The sequence below is a fragment of the Scatophagus argus genome, chromosome 3, assembly GCF_020382885.2.
Source record: "Scatophagus argus isolate fScaArg1 chromosome 3, fScaArg1.pri, whole genome shotgun sequence".
Lineage (NCBI taxonomy): Eukaryota > Metazoa > Chordata > Actinopteri > Scatophagidae > Scatophagus > Scatophagus argus.
Genome location: NC_058495.1, coordinates 15294235 through 15311426, shown reverse-complemented (window position 1 = coordinate 15311426; position 17192 = coordinate 15294235). Strand labels below are relative to the sequence as shown.

Here is a 17192-nt window from a genome sequence, read left to right as displayed (position 1 = left end):
GTCTTCTTTCACTGTCTCTTTCTTAACTGTGAACATCCATTTATTGGTTTATCTCCAAATGTTCTGCATGTTCACTTTTTACATTTCATTTAAGCTCTAAGTCCCCACTTCAACAATTTTATCAGTTTTATTCAGCTTAGATGAAGTCACCATTTGCACATACAACACACTGTTTAGCTCTATTACACTGATAATGTGCAGTATTATTCAGGATACACTAGAGGGCAGCTTAACAAAAGCAAATGTTACAACTACGCAGCGCTGCCGCTTACATCTGTGAGGCTCTAATTGAACGTCAGCTGGTCGCTTCATACATGTCCTGTAAACTCTTTATGTGTCTCCTGCTTCATTTACCTTGCAGCCCTCACAGGAGCTTACTCCATAGTGATAACCAGATGACTTGTCCTGACACACAAAGCATGGCTTGTAGATACGGGGAGGAGGAGGAGGGGAAGGAGAGCTGGGCACCATCTCCTCTGAGCTGGTGCTCTGAGTCTCCACGGCTGCAAAAAGAGAAAAAAAACAACATTTAAAGTCTCTTATTATATCAGATCATGTCGTTTACATAAGCCCTTAAAGTCTTTGAAACTGTGATGAAAGCTAATGCAATAACAGATTAAGAAAGAGTGGTCAACAAACAGTCCCCCAACCTCTTACAGGCCACCCCTTGGAGCCAGAAGGCAAGCTCAAAGGCAGACATTTTTAAGAGAAAAGGGAGGAGGGGGAACACTGCTGATTGACAGGGACTTAAAAGAGACACAATTAGCTGATTGCCAGATGGCCGTGCTGATAAAATGGTGATTGGCAGCTGAGATTTGATTGGCTTCTCCATTTACCGGTGAGTGGGGGAGCAGCATACCTCTGTTGACTTTTTGACTGACATCTGAATTTTTTGCATTTGCTCAGCGTGTTTGTGTGCACACACGCACATGTGCAAGCTCACAGTTTTATTTGAAAGGCTGTCCAACCAGACCTGCCTATATAGCTCGAGTCCCATGTGAACAAACAGAGGCGGGATGTTTATGGGACTCGGCTGTCTCCCTCAGCTCCTTCGCACTGTCTCGCTAAAGAAAGTCGCACACTGTATAACACCATTTGCTGGCCACAGGCAAAGTCACTCAACTGCTGCTAATGAAAACGCTCAGAACAAACAATGTAAAACAGACGCAGTGGCAAGTACGTCCATTTGATTAAAACACTCAGATTAGAGCTTACAAAGAGTGAAACCGTAACACGCCTGGTACACATTTGAAAGTGATGACTAAAGAACAACTAGATTTCTTCGAACACGCCTTTCAACTTTCACCTTCAGTCACCCCAACTTCACCTCACTCTGCCCATTCCCACCCCCACTCTCTTGTTTCCTGGCCCTAAATTCCTCAGTGCAGGCTGGACAGGGTTTAATAGTTGCCCAGGCTCATAAGCGGCCCTATAAAGGCTGTGTCTGGGATGGGAAGGAGGCCCCCGGCCAGGCTGACGGCCTCTTTATTGGGATCCAGTCACCTTGGGCAGCTATTCACATCAACTGCTCCATCCTTGGATCCCTTCCTTGTAAAAATAAAGAATCTGGGGTCAAAAACCCAAAGTCACAGCCCCTCCTGCCACCTTCAATGGATAACACAGGACTGGACCAAATGTGGCCCCCACCCCACTGCAGCAACCCCAACCTGAACCCACAGCTTGTCATTAACAAGAGTGGTAAGGTTTCAAAAAACAGAGAGGCAAAGGCACAAAGGAATAATCTAATAAAAACAGAGAGGCGAAAAATGAAAAGAGAGAGAAAGGAAAGGAAGGAGGTGAGCCCGAGGACAGAAACTTCCCAGTGGCCGAGAGGTTAAATAAAATCCTGACCATTTAACTTTGACCTTGACTGAAGAAGGCCATTACTGACTACATGACCAGCAGCTTGCGTCAAAGTTCAAAAATGTCTTCAAATATGACACAACCTTCAATTACTTCATTCTAACATGTTTGTGCACAGCACTTGTCTTGCAGCTATTCATCAAACAATGAATCACTGTAATCCGATCAAAGACATGATTTAAGAAACTTGTTTTTAGCTGGATAATCATATATTTTACACTGACTTGCTTCAACATTTGACACAGTGATTTGTGTCATTCTTTAATAAAAGTGTGCGTATTAGTCACTATTTCTCTTAATGAACAATATGAAAAGAAAATACAAAACACGCCAACTGGGATCACTACGCTGCTTAAATTCTAGTGTATAAATTGGAACATTTCTGTTGTTTTTAAGTCCCATGGTGGGCTTAAACATTACAAATGTAATTTCTAACTTGCACATGGAAAATATTCAACACATTGTAATTCAAGTCATCAATCTGTTGCAGCCACATGACATTGAATACTTCTTGTATTTCTCACATTGACGTCATAGAAAACAAAAGGCAGCCTATGATCAGCTGTTGTTGAAACATAAAAACAACCAAACGTGATGCACGACCAAATTCGTTTATGAAAACTTTAATTTCAGCTAAATGTGGTTTGAGACATCACATCAATTAGACCTAAAACTTCTCATCAGGACAGTGTGACATGTATTTTTCACTATTTTCTAATATTTTATAGACTAAATCATTTGTTTATCGATGGTGAAAGTGATCAGCGAATTGATCGATATGGAAAATAATTGTTAACTGCAGTGCACTTATTCCAGAAAAGTATGCAGGAAATAAGTGTCATGTTTCACCCAAGTTTATGAGTAAACAAAGAGCTGCTTGTTAAGCAGAAGGTAAACACTATTATGTAGATCCAGGTGTAGGAGGCGGAGGTGAGAGGGGTGGAGCTGAATGAATGGCACTGTAACCTGATCTCTGTTTGCTGTTTATATAGTAACACTGACAATGTAAAAGTGGCCCAAACAGAACAAGTGGAAAAAGAGCTCCCACTGAAACAGAGAAGCTGCATCTGGCGCCAGCAGAGAGGCAGTGACTGACACCGTCTCAGGGTGGTGAGAGCGGGCGAGGAAGGACGTGTCTCCCAGAAACACGACGGAGGGAGACAGGGTGAGAGACGCTGGGCTCAAGGCGGTGAGAGAGAGAGAGAGAGAGAGAGAGGCGGGGAGGAGGGGAGGAGGGGAGGAGGGGACTTTACCTGGAGTGGAGAAAGAAGGAGAGGAGCCAAAAGCAGTTGTCATCACCCTGAACTGAGCTCAGCCTCAGAGCCTTGGCTCAGAAAAAAACTAAACAAAAAGCCCTCTCTCTTCATAACCTACAGCTCACCCCTCGGCATATCACAACATCAATCGGCACACCTCTGTTGGACGCAGTGGAGACAAGACGGCTCGTGTGAATCAGCCTCATCAGGTAGCTGGAAACAGCTTTGCATGCAACCTGAACTATAAATACAACCTGTCACTGGAGGAAGGAGACAGGAAACACTGCAGTGTTTTCCATTGCTTTTATTATTATCTTTCACTACCTATCCAAAGTGACTGCTCAGTGGTCACCCATTTACTCTGTTTGTTGTCAAATCAACACATCCCCGTTTAGACAACAGACGCCCCTCTCAAAGTAGACACCCTCCCTATCAGCTCTGATGCCCGAGAGACCCAAAGCACAGGAAAGATACTTCTTACTATTTTTACAGTACACTTTTTATACGTACAAGAAATCAACCATTTTATACTTTTGTGATCAAACATAAGTCAAAATGTAACTTTAGAGAGTCAGTGCTGATTAAACTTCACAAACAGATGCCAAAAAATGTAATTTGGTTTTGTTGTCTAAGGTATTTTTGGAGATTGTTTTTACTACCATCCACAATCAGCCTTGTACTGTCAGCAGGTCTGTTTCCTTTGTGCATTCTACCTTGTAAGGAGAACAATAAAATAAACCTAAACATATACAATTTCCCACAGCGCCAATCAGTCGGGGTGAGGAAGCTGATGTTTCAACAGGACTGAACTAATCTGTCATCCTGTATTAACAAGTTCATGAGAATGAAAAGACAGTAACTGACACCGCCTGCCATCGAGCTGCAGCTGAAGAACTTCTACAGGCTGAATCCAGCACACAAACACACGAACTGGGTGTTTTACCCTAATACTGAAGGTGTTCTTTTATTCCTGTTGGAGTGGCTGTGTCGTCGACACATTGTGACATACGGCCTGTAGAGCCTGCAGCCTGACTCAAGCTGCCAACACCGCACATCTCATTGAACTAGACTTTGGCCGGGGGGCTCCACAGAGCCTCGCACAGGGGAGCGCAGGATACAAAGAGTTAAATAATGACCAACCTGAGTCTTATCTTTTTTTTTGTTGTTGTTGTTTTGTAAGCCAGACCAGAAAGGAAAAAAAAGACTGTGACAGACAGTAAAAGCACAATAAAAATTTGCAGCAGAAGCACAACTTTGACTCAAAAGATTTATGTGGATTTCAAATTCAGTTTTTACACAACTACACAAATGTTCAGCAGCATACCGAGGAATGTGCATGCACATGTGAATATGTATGTGTGTGTGTGTGTGTGTGTGTGTGTGCCAGGGGCCACACATCAGTTGGACTGTATGCAAGGGTTTTCACTGTGACTTTGAGTGTGACGACACCCACAGCACCAGTGAGGACTGAGGGGGAGGAAAACAGTGGAATAAATGTTATTCATTATTAAACAGCCACAACTTTTTCAGGCCGATTTTAAAAGGCAAGCAAAAGTTCATGCGACTTTAATTCTGATTGTGTGAACTGTAAAACTCATGTGTTGTGTTCAAAATGACTGCACTGTGCTGTAATTCATGAGCAGAGAAGCAGCGGGGGAGAGCCACAACCTCAAATATGCTGAGCGAGTAATTACCACGACAGCAGGGAGGAGATGGGGCAGATCTGAGTGACAATCCCTTTCATCAGCTGTTCTAAGTTCAATACCAATGTCCAACCCTTCCCCTGAACCCTCCCCCCGAGCTCGGCCCTCACTAATAACCCTCTTCCCCCCACTGTTCTATCCTGCCTTCCTGCCCTGGCAGGAGGAGGAGTCCTTCCTGTCATTGGCAGCGCCTTTTAAAGGGAAGGCTGTGAAAACCAGGCTACTGTCCAGGAGATGGCTCCGTAAAAACAACAGCAACAAACACTTAAAAAGGAGGCAGACACACACATACAAACAAACAAACACACAAGCACAAAGGTACACACACAAACACACACATTTGCACAAGCTCACTTACAAAAACAGAAATGCTGGACATGTCCTCAAACCTTTGAGCAGCTGTGAACCCTAACCTGCGATTTCAGATGCACCACTGCAGAAATGTGGACCAACAGAGTGTGAAACAAATCTTCAGGAAGCTTGACAATGAGCCATTCAAGGTGAGATTCAGACAAAACCTGGAAAACAACATTCATGTAATATTTTGGTCTTTTTGACTTCATGGTCACGAGGTTAAGGTTTGTCTGTAGAGTTCAGGGTGAGGGGGTGTGTTTACGGGACAGGTTGTTAACGCTGGGTTTGTCCCTCCCATTCATCATCATACATACAATACACCCTTTCTTTTTTAAAACACCACAGAGTCAGCTCCCACTTCCATACTGGGCACCATGAATACAATGCTGGGAGCCAACATGCATCTTCTGCTACTCAGCTGAGTGCAACCATCACGCAGTTTAAAATTTAAAACTGTTTAAAAGCTTTCTGATAGGAAAATAATAGAGACATTAATCCCGTGTGTCAGTAAAATGAAAAGTTTAATGTATAATACATTTGTGCCTGGTTTCGCTTAAAGTTTACAAGATTTAATTTTTTTTTACACATTTGCAACTAGTGCATAAATATCTGGCACACAGTAGGATATCTGACAAATAGTTTAGCAGACATGTAAACTGAGCATGTTCGACTGCCTCCATTACCAAAGCTTTAATAAGAGTAACTGCAAATATATGCTACTTTAAACTTTGTCTGATCTCATCTACCATCCGTCACCCACAGTATTTGTTGTGAGGCTTTAGAAGTTCGGAGTCAAAGGAAAATGTTGACATGCAAACTGTAACTTGATTACTGTTAATAATCAGCTTAGAGTAATAATTTGATTACATCGCCTGCAGGATTCACGGTAACTAAATAATCTGACATGACGTGTGTTTGATAATCTGGTTTATGACGTGTGTGGCTGGCTGTGGGAAAAGGCAGCGGTGTATGCTTCACTTTTTGCATATACGTACAATGATAACTTATGATACTGTAGGGACTATTACTGAGTCCTTATTACAGGTGACTGTTGAGAAACGTTGACCTCCAGGTTATGCCTGGTCAAGAGCATCCGTAACTTATAATTCACATTAAGTCTCATCTATAATGTTTTATGACTGTTCATATAGTTCATATATAGTGGGTGATGATGCATGGATGCCCCCATAACGCACAATAGATGTGGTCTTCACAGAAGGCGTTACTTGGAATTGTTAAGAAAGAAAGAAAGAAACTTGAGGCCGTGTTTTTTCTGTGATGATGAATCCACGGAGCTCTTCTGTGAAGAGCCTGTAACCTGAAACCTTCGCCTTGGCCTGTTGTTCGCTCAGTGACTTCTCTGGCAAAACTCAAAAACTGAGGGGGTGGGAGGGGGGGACTAATGTGTAAAGACACATTTACAGGTCCAGATGTATAATTTCAAACCTATATTGTAGTTATTAGTAACTGCATGTTCAAAGGCGTCTCGTGGTTGTGGTGAGGTTTTTCTTTTTAATGACTGCCACAATCACTGACTGCTGGCAGTGTTTGACTGTTTTGGAAGCTGTGTATTATGTCCCCACATGTTGCACACACTCCCTGTTCCCTGCCCAGACACACCTGGTGGAGATCTGCTCTCTACTGGGTAAACTGTTCCAGTTTAACCTGGTTCGGGTTCTAATCAGAGCGTTGCTGTGTTGGCATTATTTATATTGACCACTACTAATGTAAACAATGTTGCTTTTGAAATTTTTCAGAAAATGATCACCACATTTCAAAAGTCTACTGTGAAAAATTAGAAGTCACAGGTTTAAGATCCACAGTTATTGTCTTGAGAGTGTCAGCTTTAGTACTTGTGTCTCAAAAACGGAAATATTTTAACTCAACACATTGCTATTACGGCTGCTTTAACTTCACACACTGACTGAACTTGAATTTCCAGGTTCGCAGAGGTTTTTTGGTCTTCACAGTTTAATTTCTTCCTCCTCAGAGCTGACAGACTGACGGTGTTCAGGAAACACATCCCGCAGGCATCACAAGTACTAGAGTGTAGGCCAGTATTTCATGACCCAGTGACACAGATTACCTAATTTTATTAAGGACTACTGATACTGGTGCAGCCAAAACCATGACATGAGCTCCTTCTAGTCCAAGAAATACAACACGGAGACACCTCTGAAAAATCTTTTATCTCATGAATGTTGTGTGACTTAATCAACTACTTTGCAGTAGCGACATCCCCATTGTATCATAGTAAGCTGTTCTCCTCCTGTGTGATGATATGGTGGTTGAGGAGCATTGTTTAACTATCTTTAAAGAATCCATTTAAAGAGAAGAGGGTGCCAGAGGAAAAGGAGATTATCACTGAATGAAGAGGAGAACTTTTCCCCTCAAGGCCTGAAATACCAAGATACAAAGACTCAGAGTTTCTTTCTTTCACCTCTCATCTCTTTGAACTGCCCGTTCCCCTACTCACCACCTAATCTCTTAATTGACCCTTTGTGATTGTAATTGAATCATTAAAAGTTCTCAACACAAGGCACTTACTATGAGCCAAAGAGTACACACACACACACACACACATTGTGATACACACGACTGGAAGGGAAGATCAAGTGTAGAAAGAGAGGATCTTGAAAAGAGAAGAGAAACAAATGTCACATAGAGGAGACCCCCACCCCACCCCCTCCCACTGGCAGTGACAGAGAGAGCGAACAACAGAGTTTGTCGTGTCCCAGCTCCCTTTAATGCCTCCTGACGCTGAAACAAAGGAAGGCAGTGAGGTGCTGAACTGCCTCACATAAAAAAAAAAAAAAAACACAGGAAAAGATGACCCCCACTCAACACACACACACACACACACAGGCATCTCCAGTAAACATGAACAATTGTGGTGAATAATGCTTAAGCATAACATGCATGTGAATGCAGTTGAGTCAACACCTTATGGCTGCAACACTTATTTTCACTATCAATTAAACTACCAATTATTTGATTGACTAATTAATGGATTAATCATTTGAGTGATTGAGTGAAAAGTCCAAAAATAGTGAAAAATGCATGTCGCACTTCTCCATAACCCAAGCAGACATCTTTGAATATTTTGTTCGACCGACAAAATAAAAAACAAAACAAAACACAAAAATAAATCATTCAATACATAACAAAAAATCAAAAAATATTTTAAAAAATTTCCAGTGATATAAAGCAGAGAAAGACACAGACTTAAATGATTAATTATCAGAACAGTTTGCCACTTCTTGTTCTGCCAATTTACTGATTAACTAATCATTTCAGCTCTAGTTATGTGAGATTTGCAGTCCACCGGCCTGGCGTCATGTTTGAGAGAGACGGGCTGAGTTAAAATTAGAAATAAGGGTATGAATGTCAGAGGTGAGTAACACCTCTGTGCTTGTTACTGTCCATTAATGTTAACAGGTTACTCAGAGACAGAGAGGGACTGAATCCCCCCCACCAGAAACCCCACTAAACATCTTTTTAAGTCCCTTCACTTCACGCAGAAGATAACCTTCACATGTGTAGTTTCTTTGCCGATGCTGGATAAAGAAAAAAAGGAAAAACTAAAAGGATGATTTTTATACAAAGAAAAGATGATTAAAGAACATTTGTGGGCGTTTGTCTGTCAGGCTGGCATCTGGCGAAGCTCCTTAGCGAGTTGAAACAGGCCCTGCTGTGGTGTTTGTCATGCTGACTGCTCATCCATCATCATTAGCGAGCACTAGTGGACTCAACAGTGCTTGATGCCCTGGTATCTAAATAATTACTGAAGATAAATAGACTCGAGGTGCTCAGTGTGGGGACATCCAAAGCTGTTTGAGCGCAGTGGAAAGAGTGTATTTTAAAATAAAAAACACACACACAAACGCTGCGCTCAGCTCAGCGACACATGTGAATAGATTTCAGCAAGTCTGTTTCTATAGATAGATAAAGTCAATGTTTGATTTTCCGTGCCACAAAGCCAAGTGCAATCAAAGAGTCTGAAAGTGGACTCCATGACAGTAACAAAAGCTGTGCATATTATTATTCCAGACAGACGTATTTTCTCCATTTATCTCTGCAGTGTTTGTCTGTGTGACCGTTCCTGTGTTAGGGTTTTTTCTGTTAACACAGATATCAGGTAACAGGTATCTTAATACCTGATGCAATGTGTGCCTTTTCTGCTCAGGTCTTTGGAGGAGATGTTAAAAGAATGTCTTACGTGTGGAGTTAGGAAACAGGGAGTGCTAACATGTCAAGTGATTCATGCTTTATCTTCTAACAACTGACTTGTCATTCTCACAGTCATCTTTTCCTCTCAGAAATATTGCTAAAATTAGTTTCTTCAGATTGCATCAACGCCAGCACGAATCAAAACTAATAAAAGACTGGTCACATGGTAAAATGATCACTTAACAGTCCCTTTATGTGTTTCTATTTAACTGTGGCCAAAACCTCCCGTATGTGATTTCAAGGCCCATTTGACTTCTATCTGTCAGTGCTGTTTCTGTTTGGACGCTGGTGGTTGTTGTCTTCTGGACACATCGCTGGGTCAGGTCTCCGAATTGTTTAAAAGAGCTGTCAATCATGTGAAGTCATTCATAAAGAAAACAAACACGATGACGTATAAATATGCGCTCCCCAGCTCACTCACTCACCCTCACAAAGCACACTAAGCACATAAACAAACAAAAAGCGGGGTGAGAATGGGTACATAGAATCGAAAGGAATCTGACTCTTCCTGTGCAGAGAGCTCTATGATAACAAAACCAGGACTCTGATAAGAACACACGCCAACACACACACACACATATACAGCTGGTCTTTTCCAGTCTGATGGACAGGATGGAGTACTTACACTGAAGGCTGCTGGTCCCGGCCCAGGCGAAGGGGTCCAGGCCGGAGAAGTAAGGGGTGGCCTTGGCGAGCATGCAGGATCCTTGTCCTGACACATCAAACAGGGGCCGCGGGGCCAGCCCCAGAGCCTCCATACAGTCGAACATGCTTCTCTCAAATCACAGCACAAGACACAACAGCAGCCCCTCTGCTTTTGTTCTGCGGCCAAGCAGCGAGAACGTGACTGTAAAATCGGAGACTACGGCTTCCTCTGGCTGAAACTCAATGCCCTGCTTGGTCCAGGTGTTCCCTGTCTTTCTGTCTCTCTGTCTCACTCTGTCTGGCTGCCTGTCTCTTGTTGCCCACTGCCCCTGCCTCTGTCCCGTCTCTTCCAAACTTCTCTGGGTGGACAAAATCTCTTCTTTCTCTCCTTGTGTCTGTTTTACAGGCTGAAGCACTTTCAGCCTCACTGTTCGTAGATCACTTGCTCGCCTGCCTGCTCTGCCTTGACTGCTGTAACTGATCTCAGCTTCCCTCTCGTTCTGCTCTCTGGGCCTCTCACACTCCACCACACACTCAGTCAACTATCTGCATGCTCTCGCAGCACAGAAAAAGGAGGTGGGCTCGAGGAAGAGGAGGAGGGAGGGACGCAGTGCCTGAGGGGGGTGTGTACCTGCTCTCTGATTGGCCGTTCACCAAACTTTCTCTCCCTCCCTCTTTTCTCCTTCAAGTTTTCAAACCTGCCTCTTCATATTTCATATTCAGCAAATGAAAACAAACACTCCTCACCTCCTCTGCCTCTTCCCTCAACTCGGCCTTCTTTCATTTTCCTGCATTAATTTGCTTTTTGTTTAGTCACAGCGGGGAGCTTTCCCTTTGCCTCTCTTCCAAACAGTTCAGTGTGTTTGGAGCGAGAACGAAAGGTGCTGAGAGAGAGGCAGTTTAGTCAGGGTGTCATCTGCTAATTTTCCAGGCTTTCACTGTAAGTGGATCCTCTCATGTGGTGTCTGTACAGGGAAGATTGCAAAGTGGCCTCAGGAACACACCTGCTCACACACACACACACACACACACAGTTCCTGCACTTTTCCCCCAAAAACTAAAAGTCTTTTACAAGACTATTGTGTTATATTTTACTTATTTAATTATATTTATTATTATTAGATACTGATGAGCTAAATTAATGAGCTGGTTATTGGGTTTTAGTTATTTGTGTTGTGGGTATAAGCAGCTGATGATTTACAGAAGAATATATATGAATAACACTTTAAACAAAAGCAAATAGTCATTCATTATTTATTTGTCCTTCATACTTTACACGTGGTGAACTGCATGCTTACACGGACAGTTCGCAAAGTTTTGAGTGTTTGCCTGACCTGCTGTAGACTAGCATGTAACTGAACATAATTTGTTCGAACTGCGCCCAACTGAACCACATCTGTATTTACCACCAACTTAATAGGAGGTCATTAGAAATCTACAGACTCATGAAATAAAATGAAAAGTAGGAATGGTAGAGAAATAACAGGAACTGAACATGGGTGAAAGGCAAGATGGGGATTTTATTTTTATTATTTATTATTGGACTCCACCTTTTGGGATGTAAGTTATGACCTAATCATGTTCTTAAAGTAGAAGTCTGATCTTTAGTCCGTAGCCATTCATCTCTAATGTCTCTCTATAGCTTTGTATTTTTTTCCAGTTGTATTATTTGAGTCTCTTAAAGCTTCTCTGTCTCTTTTTCCATTTGGTTTTGGCATGTGCAGATACCTACTTCAGTTCCTTCAATTCAGTTCAACTGGATCCAGTTATCTTCCCTCCTGGAGCTTATTGGATGCTTCAGTCACACTGAAGTGCGACTCGGCTGCAAGCGAACCGCACTGGCCCGGAGTCTGGATAGTTTGTATACGAGACAGACTCACCCTCCCCTCCCTCTCCTCCTCCCTTTCCTTCCCTTCTTCAAGAGGGATGAACTCTGGAAGAAACCCCCACTGGGGCTCTACCCCCCCCCCCAGCTTGTGGCTTTATATGCTTCATACTGCCCGTGGATGGTTACACTTTTCTGTTTTCTTTTGTTTTTCTCCTGTTGTTTGCTTGTATTTCTCCCTGAATCCATTTCTTTATATATTTTTTTCCATTATTATTTTCTGCGTAACTTTGTTTTTTTATTCATCTTGCAAGTGCACTTTTTAGTTATCCCCTCCTATTCTTCCTCGCAGTGACGGGACTTTTTTCTTTTTTTGCCTGACTTTCACCGTCACTGCCACATGCAAACACACACTCACACACACTACAGCTTGATACAGTGATTCTGCGACACACTGCAGGGAGCAGAGCTACACAGTATCAGCCCGCTGAGCTCTCTCCACACCTTGAGACAATTACCCTCCATGCCTCGCAGCACCCTGCCCCCTGTTGCTCCTTTGAGGAAAGAGTCACACAAATGCAGGGCAAATGTGAAGAAGAAGAAGAAGAAGAAGGAGAAGGAGAAAAAGTCGCCTCTCTTCTAACAGAACATAAACTCACTTCTGCCATAGCTGCAGTTCCATGCCTGCTGTCCAGTCAGTTGGTTAGTTAGTCACATTACAGTACAGTACATTACAGCTATTCACAATCAGGCTTCTTCGGCCATTCATTCAGTCGTCATGTCTGTACAAACACACAGAGACGAACAATGGGGCCCCCCCCACCCCCGTCTGTTTCTCCACCGGCAGCTCCTCCAGCTCGGCCACAGATATTTGCACAAAGTCTCACTGTGGTCATCAGCAACAGCACAAATATAGTCGCAACTGTGAGGCAAGGAGAGTGAGACTGCTGGCTTGTGATATTCGTGGGTGTTGGAATGTGCAGCCCACAGAGTGGCAGTGGAAATGTGTGTGTTTCTGTGCATTTGTGTGTGTGTTCACAGACAATTATGTGTGTGTGTGTGTGCTTAAAGAGAGTGCCTGTGATGAAAGACACAAAGAAAAAAAAACCCACAAGCCTCACTCTGTGCCTTTAGGTTCAAGTTACTAATATCACACCACACACACACACACACACACACACACACACACTCAAAACATTACAAAGAACAAGATGTGACTAGTAGAGAAATACGAAAGGACATTGTGTTCATTGTGGAAAAACACACTTCTTTTCTTTGTGAGATTTCTTCCTTTTCACGATAAAAAAATGATTTTCATATAGACAGAATTTCGATTCTGATGTCATGAAAAAAAGACTATTTATACTGTTCCAAAAAAACCTTTGAGAAATATTTACTTATCCCTGAGAAAATCCAGAGATGGTATCACGTATTTACACCAGTTCCAGGAAGCTCTGTGCAGAACAGCATTAGTCAAAGAGTTCCCTGTGAGTTACTTACTTACTAATTCCCGGTTCCCACTGCTAAGGAGAGGAAAAGACGAGAAGACTTACTGTATGATTGAACGCACAGCAGGGAGCTTTTGATGTGGATATCCGCTAATTTCAAGTCCAGAGATGTTTTGGGTTTCATCTCATTAGGGAACAAAGTCCAGTCTTCCTCTTACGCTGATTAGGAGCTGGTTTGAATTAATTTGCAAATCCCACTTAAACCTCTGCTGCAATTTTGTATAATTTTGTTCAATTTGCACTAATGAGAGATAAGTAATTTATTATAGTGTCACTTGATCGTTAAGAATGAGCTCCTTAATTGCATGGTTAATCCTCCTCATTGAAAATAATCAGAAGTGAAAACCCTTGTTGCTCAACCGCCAAAACAAACTATCAGTTTACATGCAGAATGTCTACCGAGTTAATTAAAGTGATTTTTAAAATCCAACCGATAAAAGTGTCAGCTCCACATTATGATGTGAAGAGCGTGAAGCTCAAACTACGAGACAGAAAGTAAAAAGCTGGAAATGTCTCCTCTTATATTTAAGTGACACTTTACACATTCTGTGTATATGAAACAGTATTAAAGAGTAACTTAACGTGTCAGCAGTGATCTTGAGTGAGCCGACTCAGGGAGACTGAAGTTTTCACCACATGTAAAGTCTGACAGAGTGTGACTGTTGTGTGCCAGTGAGACCATGACTGATTGTTTTAATACGGCGGCATGCAGTTTCAAGTCAGAAGATTCAGTCTGTCCTCGGTTGAGAGATTAAAGAGGAGACGTCCCTCGCTCAACTCAACTCGATTCAAAGGAGAAACCATGAAGGATCTGTGAAACCCACAGTCTTAGTCATCGTCTGCACCTCATACCATTCCGGGATGGAGTCGCTTAATGCCAGTCCTGGCATTAGATGGCATTTAAATAAATAAGCCCCACACCATTTGGGTGGTTAGCGACCAGGTTGGGGTAAGAATTCTTGTAAGTATTTATCCCTGGTTTTAAGAAAGAGTCCAGTGATTTGCACGCCCAGCATTAGCCATGGCCCACTGATAGGTCTGCTGTAATTCCCTGTTCTCAGACTTTTAGATTTGACAGATGACAGACAATTTTAGGCCAGTAACTGTGCTCCCTTGTATGTTTGGTATCTGTCCAGGTGACCTTGTAGTGGGGAAAGTGAGGACAGATGGGAATGTGTACTTTTATCATGTATTCTCATTACACAAAGCCACACTTTTACAGTGTAGCTATTCTTACTGTCAAAATAAATAAAGCCAAATAAAGTTGAAACCAAATAAAGTTGAAATAAATGCCACATTCAGGTTTTCTGGGCCTCTTTTTTTTTTGTTACATATCACCCGTCTTCTGAGTGGCATAATCTGTCCTCTCATATCTTTCTGTCTCTGTCTGTATATGCATAAAATCCCCAGAGGCAACGTGTCAAAGGTGTAATGACGGTCGGTTTGAGTGGTACGTGGGCCCGAGTCTCCAGAATACAACTGCAGATAAACAGCCAACAGCTACTCTCTGAGTGACACACACACGCTTGTACACAAACAAACACTGATTGACAGGAGTGTCCGGCAGGTATTGTTACACCTGATTTCAGTCTTGCAGGATGAGAGACACTCAACATACAAGCCTCTGTGTAAAACGTTTAAAACAGAGTACAGAATATTGATCAATATATGGATTAATGTAGAATAAACCCACCAAGTGACACATGTATAGAAATAGCCTGAGGATAGTAGGATACATGGGTGTATGCTGCAGGTACTGCATCTGTATGTTCTGAAACTGCAAAAGTACATGAAATAAGGCCATCTAAAAGAGCTGACTGGGTTGAGTCGAGAATGGGAATTGGGGTCATAGTTATTGCTTGAACGCAGCACTGTTCAGTTAAATAGTGCGGTGACCCTGCAATGTCTGAGTAACATCATTAGACATTGCAAAGAGAAGAGAAAAAATAAGTAAATAAAAATAAAGGAAAAAATCTAAGGAAAGAAATTAAGCAGTTTTCAGGAAAGGAGAGATGTCCTGTTCACATCAACCTCATTCTCAAACTCTTGAAACGACTCCCTCTGGTGTCTCGCCCAGTCTGTCTGTCACTGTGAAGTGCAATAGCGCCCCCTGTGACTCAAAAGTGTCAAAAAGAAATGAGAGGCTGTCATCAACCATGTTCAATCTTTCTTCTAAGGACATTTCTGTTTCTTTCCGTTCTCATGACGATTTGAAAGATTATTTTTCTACGGAGAGCAGCAAATTACACATTGGACAATGTGGTGTTGTTGTGTTGTGCTGATTTTTTCTACCCTGACTTCTCTGCCATCTGCTTGGTTTACCACAAGCTCAACTCTTCTCTTCTCTTCTCTTCTCTTCTCTTCTCTTCTCTTCTCTGTGCATGATTTAAACCCTAATTATAACCCCAAATTGGCCCTGAAGACTTTTCCAAAATTGTGGGGAGTCTCCAGTGTTTTACACAGGACGGGGTCGGTCAGGACACAGACATTTGGCACACTGTCTTGTCATGTACAAAGGGGGTGTGGGATCAGGATTTCTCGCCTCTTGATTAAATCATGAGCCCCTCATTATTATGTCGAACATTTTTTTTTAACAAATTTACTCTGGAACCTGAAATAAACTGAATGTGATGCTGTAGTTTCGAGCTGGTTAAATATGTAGGAGTAAATATGATGAGATTTTGTTCGGAGCATCTTGGTGCATCTTGTTGTGTGCTAATGTGGGTTTTAAGTGAGGTCATGTGGTCGTGCAAGCAATTTCCAAAGAGATGTCTTGAAGTGACAATGTTTTTTATGGCATGGTCTCATGACTTGTACCAAATGGAAAATGTAAGTTCTGTAAGCTGCGTGATAAATTATTCGCATTACTCACACAATGCAGCCATCTCTTTGGGAAGGTCTGCCCCAAACCGGCTGAAGAGGTGGCTACTGGCCAGGAGGTCAAAGGGGGAGTGGCTCCGCATGGAGTTAAAGGTGAACGGGTACATCGTGCGAGGGAAGTTGGTCATGTGACGCAGCTGGTGCTCCCTGTTGGTTGCCATCGTGATAAAGCACTGCTGGTGGTTCAGGTGACTCTCTGACTGTCTTAGCGTTTCCTCTTCCTGTGTTGTCTTTGTCAGGGGCCTACGGTGGGTTCGAAATGGGACGGTGCCATTCAGCCCCTCCCAGCTGCTGGCTTCCCCGCTGTCAGGCTGTAGACACGTGAGTGGGATGCTGAGGAGAAAGGAAGAGCAGGGCAGAGACCAGGAACCACGTCACCAAGACCCGACCAGATCCAGATTCTGCAGAGAGAGAGAGAAGAGAAGGAGGAACGGATTAGATACTGGAACCAAAGTCTGTTCATTATCACCTACAGAGCACAGTGAATTAATACTCACCTACAGTCAAATCAGTAAAAACAATTCACACAAAAATATCACTCTGTGCAACTAAAGCAATGTCTGAAGTTACTCAAAGCAAACTCTAGATGAGCCATGAAAGTGAAGAAGATGAAAAACAAAAAAGGGCTGACAGAGCAAAGCAAAGCAGAGGGTGCACAACACTGTTCTTCTGCTTTTTGTCTGTCTTTAAAGTAGCGCAATGATTTCTGGCAATGCCATATGATTTCAATCAGCACAACTGTATTATAAAGGGTCTCTCTGTTCCCTCTGCCAGCCTGCCCGAGTACAGCCAGCCACAACATGGGTACAATTAACCCTTTACAACAACAGACGTACACATAACCTACTCACTCTGGCTACAGCCCTCACCATAAACCCTCTGCTGAAGCTGAAACCACCGAAGGTTTGTGATGATCACAGTGTCTCAC

At 42.6% G+C, this 17192-nt stretch overlaps 1 protein-coding gene across 3 annotated transcripts in view; it reads right to left on the bottom strand.

The window, feature by feature from the left end:
- LOC124056516 (retinoic acid receptor gamma-A-like) overlaps positions 1–17192 on the bottom strand; it is a 40650-nt gene that overhangs the window by 5040 nt on the left and 18418 nt on the right. For 2 of the 3 annotated variants that reach the window (XM_046384023.1, XM_046384022.1), the window contains exons 2-3: positions 16257–16665; positions 355–503 (exon numbers count right to left, since the gene is read on the bottom strand). In XM_046384023.1, coding sequence (XP_046239979.1) covers positions 355–503; positions 16257–16425 — 318 coding nt within the window. In that variant the 5' untranslated portion in view covers positions 16426–16665. Of the gene's footprint in view, positions 1–354; positions 504–10031; positions 10615–16256; positions 16666–17192 lie in introns of those variants that run through there. The other variant, XM_046384024.1, reaches the window with a different exon arrangement.